Source organism: Schistocerca nitens, chromosome 9 (genome assembly GCF_023898315.1).
Source record: "Schistocerca nitens isolate TAMUIC-IGC-003100 chromosome 9, iqSchNite1.1, whole genome shotgun sequence".
Classification (NCBI taxonomy): Eukaryota; Metazoa; Arthropoda; class Insecta; order Orthoptera; family Acrididae; genus Schistocerca; species Schistocerca nitens.
The window spans coordinates 348,681,822-348,700,712 of NC_064622.1; the positions used below are offsets into that span (position 1 = coordinate 348,681,822).

The 18,891-nt window shown below is 37.0% G+C and overlaps 1 protein-coding gene across 1 annotated transcript; it reads left to right on the forward strand.

The window, feature by feature from the left end:
* The first annotated feature begins 63 nt into the window (after positions 1-63).
* LOC126203754 (ATP synthase subunit delta, mitochondrial) lies at positions 64-15,047 on the forward strand. Its single transcript, XM_049938123.1, has 4 exons — positions 64-199; positions 304-447; positions 11,958-12,155; positions 14,730-15,047. Exons 2-4 carry the CDS (start codon positions 325-327, stop codon positions 14,895-14,897), a joined length of 489 nt encoding a protein of 162 aa, XP_049794080.1. The 5' UTR covers positions 64-199; positions 304-324; the 3' UTR covers positions 14,898-15,047.
* Positions 15,048-18,891: the final 3,844 nt, after the last annotated feature.

Genomic DNA, 18,891 nt, shown 5'->3' on the forward strand with positions numbered 1-18,891 from the left:
ACCAAACCCTTCAGACGACTGGTAAGGTAACTATTACGTATTAATATACACAAATACACTAAAGGTCGAGTCACTTTTTACCAAAAGGAACGACAAAATGAGTGCTGGTCCCTTCAACCATAGATGCTCTATTATCTAAGGCTGACCTTCGAGTAAGAATCTTTGACTTGACCTGAAGGGTCTACTTGCCTGATTTCTGGTTTGTAAATTAAAAGTGGCGAATTGTACTATACTTCCTCCTTACAAGGTCTGTGATTTATATGCATTTGTGTCTGCGTGTAATGTTCTATCAATTATTTCCAGCCATTGAATCAACGAAGAAATATGGCTGCAATTAGTCGCTCATTTCGGCCTGCTAGCAGACTGTTGTCCCGCACAGCACCCTTAATATCATCATCTAGAGGATATGCTGATGAAATGTCATTTACGTTCGCTGCATCAAACCAGGTAACTTTTTAAAGTATGTAGACACAATAAATTTTAAGTATTCAAATTGATTTCATGCAGCATCAAGGAAAAAGATAAGTATAAAGACAATCGCAAGAAAATAAAAATTATTTTCTGCGGAACTAGAAGCATGTCTTTTTCCCTGTTCAGAATTTTTTAGTAGATACCGCCATACGTATCCATTATTTCTCCTTGTAGGGCACAATGATGCAGTTAAATTTCAGCAATCTAACGTTGCATCCAAAATGCACATTTATTTGTTTCTGGGAAGAAGACTATAGAGCGTATTAATCGACAGAATTACCCATTTCACCGCCATAGGGAATAAGAGTGGCCCCTTTTATGTTTTTGTAGAATATCTCTTGCATATGCAAATTTTGTTCGTGAATTTTATTATTTACCTTATTTCTACACAAACACTGACAGTGAACAGTGTGTTTATTTTTTATGAGATAGTAGAAAAAATGGAAGGGTTCAATGTTACCCCATGATGTCGGGTAACATAGATTGACCCCTCAAATTTGTTTTTATTATAATGATGTGCACAATGATCCTGGGATAAATATTAATGTAGTGCCGTATGAGTATAACCCTGGAAAGGGATCTCAATGATTCCCATTGAAAACTGGATGTCAATTGTTAAGCTAGGCAGCAGTGAAAAACACATTTGATTCCATGAATATAATTATCACTCCCTTATTTAAAACCACTGGAAAAAACTTTTAGTAAAATCCTTGCTGGAAATTTATACAGAATTTTTTTTATACAGAATTCTTTGCCTGTCAGCCTGTGGGTGGGTTTCACCCATCAGCATGCCAATCACATAACAGAATGGGACCATAATGTACAATGTTCTTTTGGAACAAATGTAGTTTTCATTGAGTCAGTGAAGTGAAGCCGTATTACTTCAACTACCTTTTCCTATATTACAACTTTTTTAATAACACACAGTGAAAAGGGTGCTTTCCAATTTTATCCCCAGTTACATCATAACAAAGTCATTTGGAAAAAGATACTGCCACTTGCACTTAGTGAGCAGCAAATCTTCAACAACAGGATTATCTGGAGGATCAGAATCACTATCATCAGTTTCCAGAGTCTCTGGCAATTTCATTACATCAAGCTATTCTTCTTACCAATAATTATCGCATTTTCAGAAGAGATTTTTCTTGGCCTTTGGAAGTTCATTAACTGTGAAAGAGTTGGAACATCTAGGAGAACAAGTTTGTTTTATATGTACCTGCACACAATTTGAGCTTTTTGTGTAGCGCAACCGAATTTTCATTTGATCTTTGTAATGATTCTGGACCAATGTTCAATGCACGAACAGCTAAAACAGGTTTACCAGGGGGTCACAACTGCGTGGGGTAGCCGCACGGCTTGAGGTGCCTTGCCACGGTTCGTGTGGCTCTCCATATCAGAGGTTTGAGTTCTCCCTCGGATGTGTGTGTGTGTTTTTTTTTGTCCGTAGCGTAAGTTAAAGTAATGTGCAAGCCTAGGGTCCGATGATCTCAGCAGTTTGCTCCCATAGGAACTTACCACCACCAGGGTCAGATAAATTTTCTTTCTTTTTGTGTTTGAAGGACTATTGGTTTTTCTTTTCACATAGACTTTAAATAAGAAACCGGTGATTCAGCTACAGCTTCCTTCTCTTCCATAATCTGTTCACCTGGGGTTTAGGGAGTACAGCTTCTTTTTAATCAACAAGATCACTTCTTCCAATGCTTCCCTAATGACATCTAAGTACTCTGTTGCACCTTGGAGACCTTTGGTAAGTTTTAGGCAATGCAGTTCTTTTTTAGTTATGACTACTTAATTCTTTAACTTCACTATGTAATAAAGTTAGTCTGTTGTGTCCATTCTTAAAACACAAACCCAGTCTCAAACTTCTCTAGAAACAGAATGCTTATAACAACAAACTGTACAGGACTAACTATTAATTTAAATTCATTGCTGCCAGAGTCTTTAATTTGTAAATAATGATTATAAATTAAACTGTTTTACACCCTATGTAGGCGTGTGTGCTAATGGACAATATTTAGGGGGTCAGTGTTACCCTTTTTTAAATAAATTTAAGTTTTTTATTATTAAAATTGTCTGTACTGTTCACAAGGTCAGACAGTTGCATTAAAATGTGTGAATTTGAACATATAAGATGATATGTAGGGTTTACTTTAAAAAGATGTTAACTATAATATTTTTCAAAATGTTAGTGTGTGAATTCAAATCAACAAATTCCGTTGTATTGATTGATAATTTTTATTTTCAAGATGGTACGTAAATTTATCTGGAAATGGAAGAAAAGGGTGAAATTGACCTCAGGGTCATGAGAACTCATTACATCAGAATAGGAGGTAAAACTGACAGGTTTTATGCAATAAGAGACGTTTTTGAGACCATTTTGAATGCACACATGAATAATTACAGCTGTAAAGGTGCATCCACATGATGCCTTTTTTGTGTTCAATTTGCACATGTACATATATTTCAGATGATGCAACTGTGCATCTGCTTTTGTGCATGTCTCATTTCGTGGAAATGGAGGCCATGTGTGAAGTGCATTGCTACCTGCCTACAGTGGGAATCTTTATGCTTTTTAGCAGACAAGAGGTAGCTGAGGCCCATGTGTGTTTGATGTGTAGCATGTTGAGGTTATGTTGTGAAGCAAATTGTGAGCAATAATGTCTGTTGATTCAAAAGGAAGCATAGAAGAATGCCTAAGCTTTTTTAGATATTTACAAACAAAAAAGTCATATGGAGTGGCTCTTCTGAAGATTGAGTAAAAATTAGAGATCTGTTGCCCTGAGCATAAAGTATTATAGAAAAGGTCTCCAATTGCATTTTTATGAAATGTAAGATATCATAAATTTATAAGTAGAAAAACTGAGAAAAAAATTTACAAAAATTGTAAGCGTATATGAAAACAGTGGCAAATATTTATGCTCTGGCATCTTAAAAGCTCAACAATTGGGGAGCCTGACAGTTGAATAAAAGAAGTGATGGGATATGTTTAGCTCCTCAAAAAACTACTAAAATTGAAATGAAGTACATTGATGATGCAAAAAATGCAAAATTGAAAAATACAATGCCTGTTCTAGTTGATTCGGACACCAATGAAATTCCCAAATTTGTCGAGTACAAGAATGTTTATCTACATGTCATGTTTTATCATTAAAATCCTGTAAACAAATAAAATACAAAAGATGAAGTTAAGTGAGAGTTAATTAACCTTCACATAATGACTAAGATTCTCCCTTCAATATTTCTCACTTTCAGGAATAATCACTGAAATACTTTGTTTTGAAATGAGAATAAATACTTCAAACTGGTATGTCACCATTTACTAGCTAATGAAATTTTATTGCCAGCTATATCGCTGCAGTTTTCCAAGCAGAAACTCTAAACTCTCGCTGTGATCTACTTCAAAATTTGCAGACATAAAATTGTCACTTCGTATTTCTTATACTTCTGTTACTTCTTTACCTACAGCCTATTTGGTGTTTTCTTTTTCTGTTGCCTTTTCATTACAATAAAGTTAGCACACAATTTCAACCAAAGAAGGGGATTCATAGCATGTTGCTTGCACAGTGAGACAATGTGTTGACGTGAGAACACGTACATGTAAATGCATTCTTTCCACAGATCTTTGTGCGTGCACTTTTATTCTTGTGCATCTGCAGTTGCACAAAGTGCAAGAGGCATCAGATGGATGTAATTTAATGAGTACATAGCTGTTGATGTAAGACTGGCAACTGCCAATTTTGAGTATATATGATATAGAAAACGGGGGAGTATGGAAAAAAAACATTGGTATGTCCAGGTGCTAAAAATTGATATGTATGCAATCTAAAATTATATACAGGCATGGACAACCAGAGAGAAGTAAATCAAGGGCAATGTGGTGTGTTGGATATGGTTAGACGAAATTTTCAGTCTGAAAGGGGAATCGCTACAGATAACTTTTTACTTCTGTAGTGATAGCTGAAAAATTGTTGGATTACAACTTAACAACCGTTGGAACTCTTAGAGCAAACAAGAGAAATAAGTGTTTTTGCATAGTAGAACAAGAGGAAAAATCTTCGTTATTTGGATTTACAGAAAAGATGACCATTGTCTCACATGTTCCAAAGAAAAAGTGGTGTTTTCATTTCAGCCCATCACCAAAATGAGTCTGAGAAGAAGAAGAAGAAGAAGAAGAAGAAGAAGAAGAAAACAGCTGCCATAATTTCTCACTAAAATGGGACTAAAGGGGTAGTAGATGGATGATATGATGGCAAAACAATACAGCTGTGTACATACAACAAATCATTGGCTGTACTGAATATTCATGGAAACATCACCGCTGTAAATGTGTGTATTCTGTGGTCACAAAAATATCCAGACTGGCAGAAAGATTCCAGGAGCAGGCATTTCCTTCAGGTTAGCGAAACTGTACTTGGGAGAATGAGCAAGAAATCTCCCTGGACCATGTACAGCATTTGTAAAAGCTTTTTAAGCTATTGGAATTGAAGTAAAGAAGACACATTCAGTTGGAAGTAAGAATTAGAGTTGTATCTGAGAAATGAAGACCGTAAAATTAGATTAACTAATAATGATTGTTTCAGATCTTTAATAAACGACCAGTTTACATTAATAATTGACATTAATTATTTTGATTGTACAACCTATAATAGCAAAAAATTTCATAATGTTGACCCGGGGCAATTATATTACCCACCTTGGTAACTGGACGGTGTAAAATAATCTCGGTAGCAGAAGGGTTAAGGCTAGTGCTAATACAAACTACACCTGTTGCCACTGAATAGATATTTGTGCTGTAAAGTATATCACTCACTACCAGTCATTGTTTGTGATAACGAAAATTTCAATTTAGTGAAACATGTGCAATGTGTCTAAAGAGTACTACACCCCCTATCCAGTAAACTCTAACTACTAGATTCTTTCATCATGTAGTGCCAAAACGTAATGTACATGATATAGGTACTGGCTCTCTCACCAGGTGAGGCAGTTCCATTTGCCTTGACATTCTATAGTAAGACTAAAGCCCGTGGTTGGTTGAAAGATGCTCTTAAAAGTGTGAGACATTGCAAGTGTGTGTGTGTGTGTGTGTGTGTGTGTGTGTGTGTGTGTGTGTGTGTGTGAGATGGGGGGGGGGGCAATGATTTGTTTATGGAAACAAGAAACTTAAAATGTCTGCACAGACTAGAAAATGTATACAGCAATGCTGCACAGTTAAATAAGAGATGTAATTACTCCATGAGCTTTAGTGTTATGAGCCTCCTTATGGGCTCTTCTTATATTTGTATGATTACACACTGTTTGTGCTAGCCTATATTCATTAGAAAAGACATCCTGTAGATCCTCTGGAAAACTTTTCATGAACTGTTCTTCCACTGCTTTTAGTACATAATTTCTGTTTTGGGATTGTTTTAAACTCACATGTAACATTATATTTAAGTTTATCTCCACCATCCCTCCTCCTCCCACAGTTGGCTATCATAAAGCATACTACTAATGCGTCGTCGTCATGTTCAGTCCAAAGACTCGTTTGATGCAGCTCTTCATGCTACTGCATCCTGGGTAAGCCTCTTCATCTCCAGATAACTACTGCAACTTACATTCTTCTGAATTTGGTTACTTTGTTTATCTCTTGGCCTCACTCTAAAAGTTTTACCCTTCACAATTCCCACCAATACTAAATTGGTTATCCCTTGATGTCTCAGAATGTGTCGTGTCAACCGATCCCTTCTTCTAGTCAGGGTGTACCACAATTTTTTTCCCCTCAATTCTGTTCAGTACTCCTTCATTAGTTACATGACCTACCCATATAATTGTCAGTATTCTCCTGTAGAACCACATTTGAAAAGTGTCAATTCTATTCTTGCTTAAACTGTTTACCGTCATTGTTTCACTTTCACACCTGGCTACATTACAAATAAAAGCTTTCTGAAAAGACTTCCTGACTCTTAAATTCATATTCAGTGTTAAAAAATTTCTCTTCTCCAGAGACACTTTCATTGGCATTGCCAGTCTACATTTTAACTCCTCTCTACTTTTACCATCATCCATTATTCTACTTACCAAATAAATAATCTCATTTACTAATTCACATGTCTCATTTCGTATTGTAATTCCCTCAGCGTCATCTGATTTAATCAGTTACCCACTCGTGGGTAACTGAAGGCCTTGGGATCTCTAGTATTAGAAAGAGGAAACTGCGTATGGAAGCAAAGAACAACCATGATGTCGAGTTTGTCAGCTATGTAAACAAATACAAAAGAATATTTGGTAGAGTAGTTAAACAGGCAAAACAAATGGCAAACGGTAAATACATACCAGATGCCAAAAATAAATCAAAAGCTGTATGGCAGATTATCAGGGCTGAAATAGGTGCTGAAAAAAAGACAAATTTTTAGTCATAAATTAGAAATAGATGTGGAAATGATTACAAACTCCAGACATATTTACGAAGAATTCAACAGGTATTTCATAAATTCTAACAAAATTGACAATCTCCATCCACCACACAAGTCCCAATGTAATGTGGCCCAGATCAGTAGAATTCAAATTCACCCATGTATCCTGCTAAGAAGTGGCTAATATTATAAAATCCCTAAAAAATTTCAAATCTGTGAGCTGGGATGAAGTCAAACAAAAATAATAAAAGCAGGATGTCATAATATTGCACCCCAACTCTGTCACATAATAAATAAATCGTTTGATGAAGGCTGCTTTCCGGACAGCCTGAAGTATGTGGAAGTTCGACCTATCTACAGAAAGGGCAGACAACAGGAATAGGAAATTTTTGCCCAGTATCAATACTACCAATTATTTCTAAAATATTTGATCAAGAAAAATATAATAAAAAACATAATTTTATTCTTATTAATCAGTATGAATTTAGGGAGGGCCGAAGCACTGTGCATGCTATTAATGAACTAATATCTAAAAGAAGCAAATGCCTCGATAACAGGGAGAGCGTATCCATTATGTTCTGTTACCTCAATAAGGCATTTGATATGGTAAACCATAAGCAGCTGCTCCTTAAATTAGCTCCTTATGGCTTCCATGAAAAATCTTTAAGTTAGTTCACAAAAATAGGAAACAGAGGGTAGTTTTACAACATAAGGGTGAGAAAGCTTGCTCTAGTTGGAAGGGAATGTAAGCAGGTGTTCCCTAGGGGTCCATACTAGGCCCATTACTATTTCTATATTATATAAATGACATTCCAGGTAAGGTAACTTCGGATCAATTCTGTATGGAGATGACTCAGTAGCAGTACTTTGCTGCAAAAACACTTAAGAATTAGCACAGAAAACGAAATCCTCTTCAAAGACTACAAAATTGGATAAATAGTAATGCTATTAAACTCAAACTAACAAAAACACAAATTGTACACTTCAAACTACCTGTTGAATATATAACACTGTTAAGTTATGAAGGCATAGAAATGATAACTGCAGAATCTGTTAAATTTCTGGGAGTGGCCATAAACAAAAACCTGTCATGAACTGTTCATGTGGATTGCTTACTGGAGCGGTTAAATAGTTTTGTTTACGGACTGGGGGTTCTAAATAAAGTAACTGACTTAGCTGTTAGGAAAATTGTGTATCGTGCATATTTTGTATCAGTTGTAAGATACGGCATAATTTTTTGGGGAGTTGAAGGATGCCTTCTCACAGTGTTCAAGCTGCAGAAAAAAATTATCAGAGCTATGACTGTCTATTGTTTGTTCCAGTCATGCATTTGTAAGCCTTGACTACTGACATTTATCTTTCAGTTAGAAAACCCACCTTTTTTTTTTTTTTTTGGGAAATTCTTTTACATATGGTTATGAAACAATGCACAAACAGGATTACATGTTACCTTGCCACAGACTAACATTTTTCGAAAATGTCTTTGAAGCTTAATAAGAAAAGTGTTCAAAGTTGAAAGACTGCAAGCTAGAGCCCACAGGTGTAAACATTGAAAAATAATTAAAAAGCAAATGCTACTACAATGTGGATGATCTTATAAAATGAGGAAGACAAGTTAGGAGATATTACATTTGTTTTGTTTTCCTGTCTCTTCTAAATTATGTTCTATGTGTATGCTTATGTTCCCTTTTAATGGAGGTATGTGTTCTTTTTATGTGTGTCCATACTTATAAACTATGTATCTAAATATCTAGATGTATACATATATACTACTTTTATGAAAATACGTGCTCTTTCAAGTATGTCCATATTTATAAACTAGAGAAACAAACATGAAAAATACTTCAAACAAATGATTTTAAACCACTATGGAAATTAAAAGAAATTGGAGGAAATCTAACATGTAATTATCTTTTTATGTTGTAATGTGCCTCTGGAAGCATCTAGAAGCTTTGTTTTAATGTATCTTGTTCTGAGGTATACTTAGGTAGGCATTTTCACTGATGAATCACCAATGTTTCAATCAAATGATTGTATATAACATGACATATGACAAAGATTCTTTTCTCTTCTACTGCCTTGTATAGACCCCTCTATATACTCCTTCCACTTGTCAGCTTTACTTTCTTTGCTTAGTACTGGTTTTCCATAAAAGTTCTTGATATCCATATAGCTGCTTCTCTTTCCTCCAAGGTATCTTTAATTTTCCTATAAGCAGTGTATATCTGTCTGCTAGTGAAATACTCTATGATTCTATATATGATTACATTTGTCCTCTAGCCATTCCTGCTTAGCCGTTTTGCATTTCCTGTCAGTCTCATTTTTTAGATGTTTGTATTCCCTTCTGCTTGGTTTGTTTGCTATTTGATCCCCTCTGCTGTTTTTGCCGTTTCATCTCTCTTCTTTCCCCCATTCTAGTCAATCCTTGTCTAATGCTCCCTTTGAGACTCTTAGTCTCATCTCCTTAATTTCCTACCTTTCTGCAGTTTCTTTAGTTTAAATAAACAATACATTTTGGTTGGAGTGCACGTCTGCCCCTGGAAATGTCTTCCAGTTTCAATTCTGGCTCTGAAATCTCATTCTTACCATTATATAATCATTCTGAAACCTTCTGGTATCTCCAGATCTCTTCCAAGTATAAAACCTTCTTTCATGATTCTCAAACCAAGTGTTAGCTATGATTAAATTATGCTCTATGGCAAAACTCTATGTAGCGGCTTCCTCTTTCATTCCTTTCCCCCAGTCTACAATCACCTATAAGTTTTCCTTCTTTTCATACTATCGAATTCCAGTCTCCCATCACAATTAAATTGTCTCCCTCAACTAGATGAATAATTTCTTCAATCTTCATCTGCTGAAATGGTTGGCATAAGAACTTGTACTGCTGTGGTGGACGTTGCCCATGTCCAATTTGGCTGCAGTAATGCTTTACTATGCTGTTCATAGTACCTTACCCACATTTCAGTTTTCTGATTCATTATTAAATCTACTCCTGCTTTACTCCAATTTGATTTTGTATTTGTAATGCTGTAATCAGCTGACCAGAAGTCCTGTTCCTCCTGTCACCAAACTTCACCAATTCTCACTGTATCTAACTTCAACCTCAGTACTTCCTTTTTTAAAGTCTCTAACCTATGTTCACTATTATGTGAACCAGTATTCTATGCTACAGTCCTTATAATGCCAGTTTTTTCTTCTGAAGATGACATCTTCCTGAGTAATCTGTGGCCAGAGATCTGCATATGGTGTATTAAAAGTAATTTTTTTAAATACTAGCTGATGTCTCTTTTTCGCTAGTGATGACACTTGGCATATGTTGCCACAAATACAGGGTCCAGCAATAAAACTTCCCGCATTTGACGGTGGTGAGATGTAGTGAGGATACTGATGTGGAGTGTGTTTTCTTTGAAAGCGGTGTACATGTCATTTTCAGTGTGCTCCATGGCATGGCTTGGTAAGGAGTGTGCATTTGTTCTGGAGGAATTTATTTGTAATGGTGGTTCTTTGATTAGTACTCTGCAAGTGTTTCAGAGATGATTCGAACTTGGCTGACATGATCATGTCCCAGATAGCAAAACTATTCAGCTGTGAGTGTCAAAAGATTCAGCACTGAAAGGAAAAGCTACTGGCTGTCCTTGGACTGCAACAGTACTGGAAAATGGGGCATGTGTAGTGTGTCGGTGCCACAATCACCAATGCATTCAGCATTTAAACATGCAACTGCCCTGGGATTATCTGATAGGAGTGTAAGAAGAATTCTTTGTAGAGAACTTCATATGCACCCCTTCAAAATGATGGTTACCCAGGAATTAAATGAAAGAGATTTTGAAACTCGCAGAGCTGCCTGTGAGGAAATTCTTAAAAACATTCCACCTGGCACTTTATTTCTTTGGATGAGGCCTCTTTCCACTTTTCAGGAACTGTAAACAAACAGAATTTCTACCACAGGGCTGCGGAAAACTCTCGCAAAATTCATCAGCGACACTACACAGCACTCATGTGACAGTTTGGTGTGCCATTGCTGAATGTTTTGTGTGGCGATTGTATTTTTTCAAAGAAGGTGGCCACACAGTAACGGTTAATTCAAACCGTTATTGTCGCATGCTAGAGACCTTCCTCCAACCTAGGCTAAAGAAGTTTATTGCAGATCATGAAGATCAAGAAGTGCGGTTCCAGCAAGACGGATCAACAACCTCTTGGTGTTCTATGGAATTGTTGTGCGAGTTAGTTTCTGGTCTTCTTGCTTCTTTGCAAGAAGACATTGCATGGCCCTCAAGATCACCTGATTTATCGCCTTGATTTTTTTTCTTTGGGGACATTTAAAGGCTCTAGTGTACAAACATGCAAGCACTTAAAAAGGCCATTACCCAAGAATTGGTAGCCACTCAAAGAGAAATGCCATGTGCCGTGTCTGCTATTGCGAAGGCTCTGGAAATCGCAAATTACAATGAACATGTAAATGTCATTGCTGGCATGGCAAAATGTAATATTTTGAAATGATTCACACTTCAAACTGTTGCTATATTGATAGTGGAATGTGTGATAAATTCCATCATGGTGACTGCATCTGGCATTCTGCGTTGTTGAATAGAGTGCTGCTAAATGTAATGGTTTGGATAACATTAGGTGCAACATATTGTCTTCATATTAAGTGCAATCTGACAGCATCTGCAACATAGGCCTGAGGTAGGCTTTCTATCCAATGTACTGCCTACTCCACATTTTGGAAATAGCAAGAAAAGTCCTGGCTACATGTGAGGATCAATGCTCAGGTACTCTTCATAAGATGATTGGTGTCACTGCTTGTCTGGTCCATTTACCACACAAGCCCATTGAATATGTACATATGCATTTGTTCCTCAGATAAATATTTAGGCCTTCTGAGTATATACCATACTGATTAGAGGCTAAGCCTGTAGAACAGGAAGAGCTTTTCACTGTGGTGAATCATCTCTGTAATGCGGGTAATTTCTGTATAATCTTCAGTAAATTTTGATCATCATTGTCTCGACATTAAAGTTTTGGAAAACTTAAGTGTCATTCATATTCCAGTTATACATTAAACAATGTTATTCATTACGTTTTGTCCTACAGGTTTTTTATGAAAATGCGAGTGTACGTCAAGTAGATGTGCCATCATTCAGTGGTACATTTGGTATTCTACCACGCCATGTCCCTACTCTGGCTGTCCTGCAGCCAGGAATTGTTACAGTTTTTGAAAATGATGGAAGTAGTAAAAAGATATTTGTCTCCAGTGGCACTATAAGTATTAATGAGGATTCATCTGTTCAGGTAATATCAGCTACAAGGTATTCAATGTATTTTAAAAAGTTTGTTCCTTGAGTAACCAAAACCTTGTATGTGGAGTATGTATCTTAAGTGATTATATTTCATTTCTAGGATTAAGATTACAGACTATATGCACAATAACCATAAATATTTATAGGTGTAAGTGGGCAGAGTTCAACTGACAATGGACCAAAATGGCCAAGAAAAATGCTATTTACGTAATCCAAAGTCAAGTTTTCTTTGACATTGCTATTGCAACAGCTGATGCAATACATATTTTGTAGGCCACAGCAATGCATTATCACCATATTGTTCAGGGTGTGTACGACCTGGGAAAAACCCGGGAATTTTTTCATCCGGGAAAAACCCAGGGAATTTTTAGAACTCCGGGATATTTTTGTTTTGTTTTAGTTTTCAGTTAATTTTTTGTAATTTTGACTGATAAGAAATAATACTCTAACAAAGGATATTAATGCATCTCGCTACTGCAAAGTAATACTGCAGCAATAAAACATAAACAAGAGAAAAAAACTAAAATAAAAGTTGCAAAGGAAATGTACTGTGTACACAACATAACACAGTGCTCATACAAGCGTCTGCCGGTAGAAAAATGTTTCAAAGGCTTTAGGATGACTATGCAATGCTTCGTAACAACGCATTGCCTCCGATGAAAATGGCGTCAAAACTTTACATTAGATTTGTGTGAGCAGTTGTGAGCTGACCCATGTGCATGCGCAGTTGAGTCGCGCATGTACCTTCTCACACTTCTGGCTACAAAAGTGTGGCTGTTAGCTGTATAAGCAAGCAGCAAGATGCTACCCGTCAAAATTTTACTGGTGTGCGTTAAGCTGCCATATTCTCTGGGAGCAAACCGGGGTATCTGCCTCGGTTGGCAATTTCAGTCAAGCATTAATCGCCTTGCAGAACAGTGAAGCTATTTTTGTCGGTTTGCTAAAGAAATATGGCTTTATTAATATTTTCCGTTGAGTCAGTCAGTTTATTTGAAACGAAGTGTTTAATTCCACACTATTGGCTAATTTCAACTGTTTGCTGTATTTCAAAAGAGCATGTATTCAACTTGTAGCACGTATGGTATTATGCCATAATAAAAAAACAAAAAATGAGACAGTACAGTACTGGTACTCCAAGAAAATTTACAACCGAATCTGGACATACGAATGTGCACTTTAAGCTGAACTATCCGTTTTAGTATGGTTCACGGAATTCTTCTAATGCCTTGTTTCTTTTATGATATAATGTAAGATCTTTTAATGTTTTATACGTACGACCAATACGGGCCTACTGCGTCATCGTAGCTGCGCAAGTGCGGTGACGCCTGTTATCTGGCGCTCCCTGGCAAGTACTGAAAAAAATGGTTCACATGGCTCTGAGCACTATGGGACTTAACATCTGAGGTCATCAGTCCCCTAGAACTTAGAACTACTTAAACCTATCTAACCTAAGGACATCACACACATTCGTGCCCGAGGCAGGATACGAACTTTAGACTGTAGCGGTCGCGCAGTTGCAGACTGAAGCGCCTAGAACCTCGTTTGACTCTCATTTAAAAAGGAAGTATTTGAGGACGACCATATAGAAAAAATTTCGAGCCCAGAAGATCAGACATTTATCTTGGTATTAAAACTTTTACTGTCACATTTGTGTGATGCATCTTAAAGTGTAACACTCGCAAAAAAAGATCAACATTATACGTGAAAGTTTAGCTTCTCTTGCAGCTTATTAATCGTAGAGACCAATATTATATGTGAAAGCTCTGCTTTTCTTGTAGCAACACTATGCATATTAATGTACACCATTAACTTTTGCTATTTGTGTGCACGCGCTACTTAAGTGATAAAGCTATTGGCTGACTACATCACGTGTCCTAAGCTTTCAATATCTGTCGTATCGGCTGGCGAAAACACGTGACATGAGCTATGACTGGCTTACAGAAGCGCATCGCAATCTCGATTTCAATACTTTGGAGAGTAACATGCACTGTTTGATGGAATTCGAATTTATACTTTCGTAATACAAAAATATGCAGCGTAAATGATCTTTTTTCTGAGTTTTGTTTTCAAAAGGGCTCAGAAATTCTACGCCAGTGTATAAAGCCATAACCATACAAAGGATTGATAAGTTTTACAGTTCCAAGAAAAAGTATACTGTCACTTAACATGGAAAAAGTGTATTTTAACCCAGGAGAGAATGTTTTTTTAACCGGGAAATCCGGGCATTTTTTCCTTGTCCTTGTATACACCCTGTTGTTTTATTCATTCCATGGAAGTTTAGTACTTCTGAATGTTCTAAATAATGAACTAAGTTAGGCAATATTTATTCTGGAGAGTTCAGAGAAAGCATTGCTGATTCTTACCTTCCTGGAAATTTTCTTTCAAATCTTCTCCAAAAATTTCTTTAAAGCTATGCATATATTGTATGTCAAACCAGTTAGCAATGTTCCATATAGGTGGTGTTAAATGTTTTACAAAACAGTTATAGTCTTGTGGTCCTTTTGTTAGTTTGGTAATGCACCATATTGTTTTGTTTCCTTTATTACACCATGAAAATTTCTTATAGGTCCTGGCAGAAGAGGCTCACCCAGTAGAGAATTTGGACCCTAGTGCCGTTCGTGATATTGTAACGAAAGCACAGTCAGAACTATCGGCAGCGGCAGATGATCGTGCCAAAGCAGAAGCAGCGATTGCGATTGAAGTTGCAGAAGCATTGTCAAAGGCTGTCAGTTAGATATACATGAATGCAGTACAAAGGACTGTAGCTGAATATTATTTGTTTAGGTTTCTTGTACATGAATCAGTGTAACATTGTATGTGGATGCCACATGTACTTCCTGAAAAATGTTAAATGTTAATAATAAAAAGTTGTCACTCTTGTCAAGGTTGCTGCTGTACAATGTACAAATTTTCCAACCCAAAATGGCTGCCTTGGGCAAAATTAGTGCAGTTCATTGTGAAAAATTAATTTCAGTTTTACCAGATAATATCTGCAATAAGCAATCTGCTAGTTGTCAGGGCAGTCACTTGTCTGTTTTGTCATTTTTTACAGATGGTTAGTCATGTCAGTTTTTATACATACATGGTATCATTCATTCTTCAGTAATTGCCCAAAGTTTATTGTTAATAAAGTGAAAATTATGTTCTGTGAAAAAAGCAAGTTTCATATTGTTACTGGCCATTGCAGAGTAACATACAGGATTGTAATAGCAAAATCTGTAGCAGGAGATACTATTGCTATGCATTTGTAATTTCATGGATGTGTTGAAAAATGCTTCTTACTAACAGGTGCCCTTGCACCTGTGAACTACGGAGACAGTGTGCTGTAAATGGCCAAGATGTGAGCTTCAGTTTTGTTAAAAATGAGCATTTTTAATATGCAGTTTGTTACGTAAAAGTCTGCACCTTAATTTTCAACATAATTTGAATGTTTTTGATGTGTTCATTCACGTCAACTGAGTAAAAGGCAATTAGGCTGGTAGCAGCTACAGCAGAGCCTCACACCTGATGCTGTGGCCTGTTGGTGAAAAGCTGCTTGTAGCAGTTGACAAAAGTGCAGGATGAAGTGGGAACCACTAGGTGCTAAATCCAGGCTATATACAGAGTGGTAGTTGTTCACAGCTGTGTGTGATACCTCTTATTTCTGAAGCCATGTCTGGATGGGCATTTTCATGAATAGAAAAAGCCTTTACTGAAGATGCAGTTTAGCTAGTATTGTAACATCAGCTGCCTCTCCTTAAATACAATGCATGTGATTTTTTTATACTAAAATTGTGTGCTTTAACTGAATGCCTCCATTCTACTTCTACTCTCCGCAAAACATTGTGAGGTACATGGCAGAGGGTACGTCCTGTTGCACCAGTTATTAGGGTTTCTTTCTGTTCCATTTGTGTATGCAGTGGGGGGGGGGGGGGATGAATGATTGTTTGAATGCCTGTGTGCTTGCAATTATTGTAATCTTATCCTCATGATCCCTATTGTGTAGCATATTCCTAGAGCAATAATTTAAAGCCAGTTCTTGAAACTTTGTTAATAAACTTTCTTGAAATAGTTTCTTTCTTCATGGTTGCCAAAGGTTCTTAAAATCGGGGAACTTCAAGTTAGGCAAATTTGAAAAAGAAAAAAAAAAAAAACACTGGAAAAATCTTGTTTTTCATCTCAGTAGATGACATGGTTTCTGTGTTGTGGTGTCATGCATTGTCACTGACTGGGTGCAGCTGAGTACATGCACTGCTTCTCCCCTTCCTACCACTCCTCTTAGCTTGCAGTAGGTGCTGCTACCACTTCTTGCCATTAGCCAACGAGAGGGAGGGAGGCATGAGGAGTGGTTTGTTTGGACCTGATTCTCAGACTATGTAGACGTAACAGCTGGAGATGGTCATGTGTGCATGAGTTGTCAGAGATTTTGTGCTGACATTGTCCGACAAAAGCTACGGCTGAAAATTTTGTTGTGAGAGTGTTTGTCTTTTCTATGGTCCTGTCTGCAGCTAAGCAATCATCTTTATGGTGAGTTGATACCTATCATTATCTCAGAGTACTTGAACAAGTTGTCAGTTGCACGAACTGATCACCATGGTCTCACTAAATCAACATGCTGTCTGTGGCTCATGAATAGCTGGCCACATGAGTGGATTTCCACGGCTGGCCAAAACCAGAGGCTGTTTCTAAGGGCATTTGTAATGGATCGAGCCTGCTGATCTGAAGCTATTCAGTTCCCACTAATGTGCAGGGCCTGCCCGCCGGATGTCGTCTCACCGATCTGCCCGCAGGCTGGGTCTTGTGTGGCATGATGCACTGGATTTTCATAGTTTATTCATGGACCCAGGACTGTCATGCTCCTCAGCAGGCCAGAGGCCATGGATTTCAGGAATTGCAACTGTCTCGCCCCAAGTACATTGTGGTGTTTTATAGACATTTTATTTATTCTAATTCATTTTGCCACTTCAGAAGTAGTTTATATTTTAGAAAGTATGGACAACAAGAAGAAAATGCAGTCACTGGCAGTTTGCACACTATGTACTCACATATTTCTTGAAACAAAGATCACAATACCTGTAAAATATGATACAACACAGTGGGTAATAAACGACAATGAACATAGTAGAACCAACATTTTATTGGTGGTCGCTTAGTGTTGGTTTACACAAGTCTTTCCTCCCTTAAACACTTATTTCAAGAAGCCTACTTTTTCCTGAAGTTATTAATGAAATCAGTGAAGGTATTTTAAATGTCTTGCGACTCCAAGGAAAATCGTATTTTTGTCAACAAATGTTTTATTTTATCAAAATAAAATGTCAGTGGTCTTCATGAAACACACACATACCATTTGGCTTGCTCTCTCCATCTAAAAACAGTTCATAACAAAAGCTGTTGATGTTAGTACTTAAGATTTTTGCTCACATCGGGAAACACCATCTGCTTGCAAGTTTTTTTGGCTATTTCCTCGTTGGCACTATTGTTTGTTGAGCCGTAGCTGCAAAGACAAATTGTCAACTTATGTCTCAACTTACCCTTGAGATCTCAAAATTTGTCAGAGAAAAATGCTAAAATTCGTTTGGAAATATCATGGAACTTTACATGGGGAAACTTTGGCAACCCTGATCTTAGTCTTCCAGTTTTTCCTTCAATATCTCTGCGACACACTCCCACAGATAAAAAAAAAAACTGAGCACTTGTTTGTGTGTTAAATATACCCTGTTAGTCCTATCTGGTATGGGTCCCACACTCTTTGAGCAATGTTCTAAATCCAGTTGTAAGAAATCTCCTTTGTAGATGGATTGCACTTCACCAGTATTCTATCAATAAACCAAAGTCTACCACCTGTTTTACCCACAACTGAACCTATGTGATCATTCCATTTCATATCCCAACGAAGTGTTACTCATATGAGAGTTTTGTGAAGTGCAAAATTTTACATTTCTGAACATTTAAAGCAAATTGCCAATCTCTGTACCACTTTTAAATCTTATCAAGACAACTCCATATTTACGCATTTTCTTTCAGATAGTGTTTAGTTATAGATAACTGCACCATTTGCAAAAGCTTGATTTTACTGTTAATATTGTCTGCAAGGTCATAAATATACAAAACGAGCAGCAAGGGTCCCAAAACACTTCCCTGAGGCACATCTGAAGTTACTTCTACAGCTGACAATGACTCTCCATCTAAGATAACATGGGATGAGAAGTTCCGCCTTATGCAAGACACCTTTTTTCTTTTTGTTTCACCCATACATGTTTCAGCCCTTTTGTGCTATCGTCAGTGGGTTCTATTTTTATTTTTAACTGTAAATTTGTTGTTAACATACTAACATTTGCGTCGTTTACAAAATTATGTAAAGGTTGCATTTATAACTTAATTGGCGAAAAGTAACATACCTTACATGATGTTATTGTCCTCTTGTTTTGGTAGCTGTTTTGCTACACAATTTACAACTTGTCATTTGCAAACAGCAAAACGTAATTTATTTTCTGTTTGTTATGCATTTACGAACGGAAATAAGACTGTATCACATTTTCTTTCTGTAACTTACAGTTTTGAAGCTGTGGTACGTTTTCTTGTGTTGTTGGCGAAGTAAATAGGCTTCCTTCTTTGCCTGTGTTCGCGTGGCAATGCAGTTTTTCCGATTACTCAAAACATAGGCGGAGTTTTCGTTGCCATTACGTGTTGTTGTGGCTATGTGGTGTTCATTTGTTTCGTAGCGTGTTCTGCTGGGTGAGGTGCGCGCG

Coding starts and splice junctions, on each gene's coding strand:
- LOC126203754 (XM_049938123.1), top strand. CDS start 325: ATGGCTGCAATTAGTCGCTCATTTCGGCCTGCTAGCAGACTGTTGTCC. Junction 448..11,957: donor CGTTCGCTGCATCAAACCAG/GTAACTTTTTAA, acceptor TTTGTCCTACAG/GTTTTTTATGAAAATGCGAG. Junction 12,156..14,729: donor ATGAGGATTCATCTGTTCAG/GTAATATCAGCT, acceptor AATTTCTTATAG/GTCCTGGCAGAAGAGGCTCA.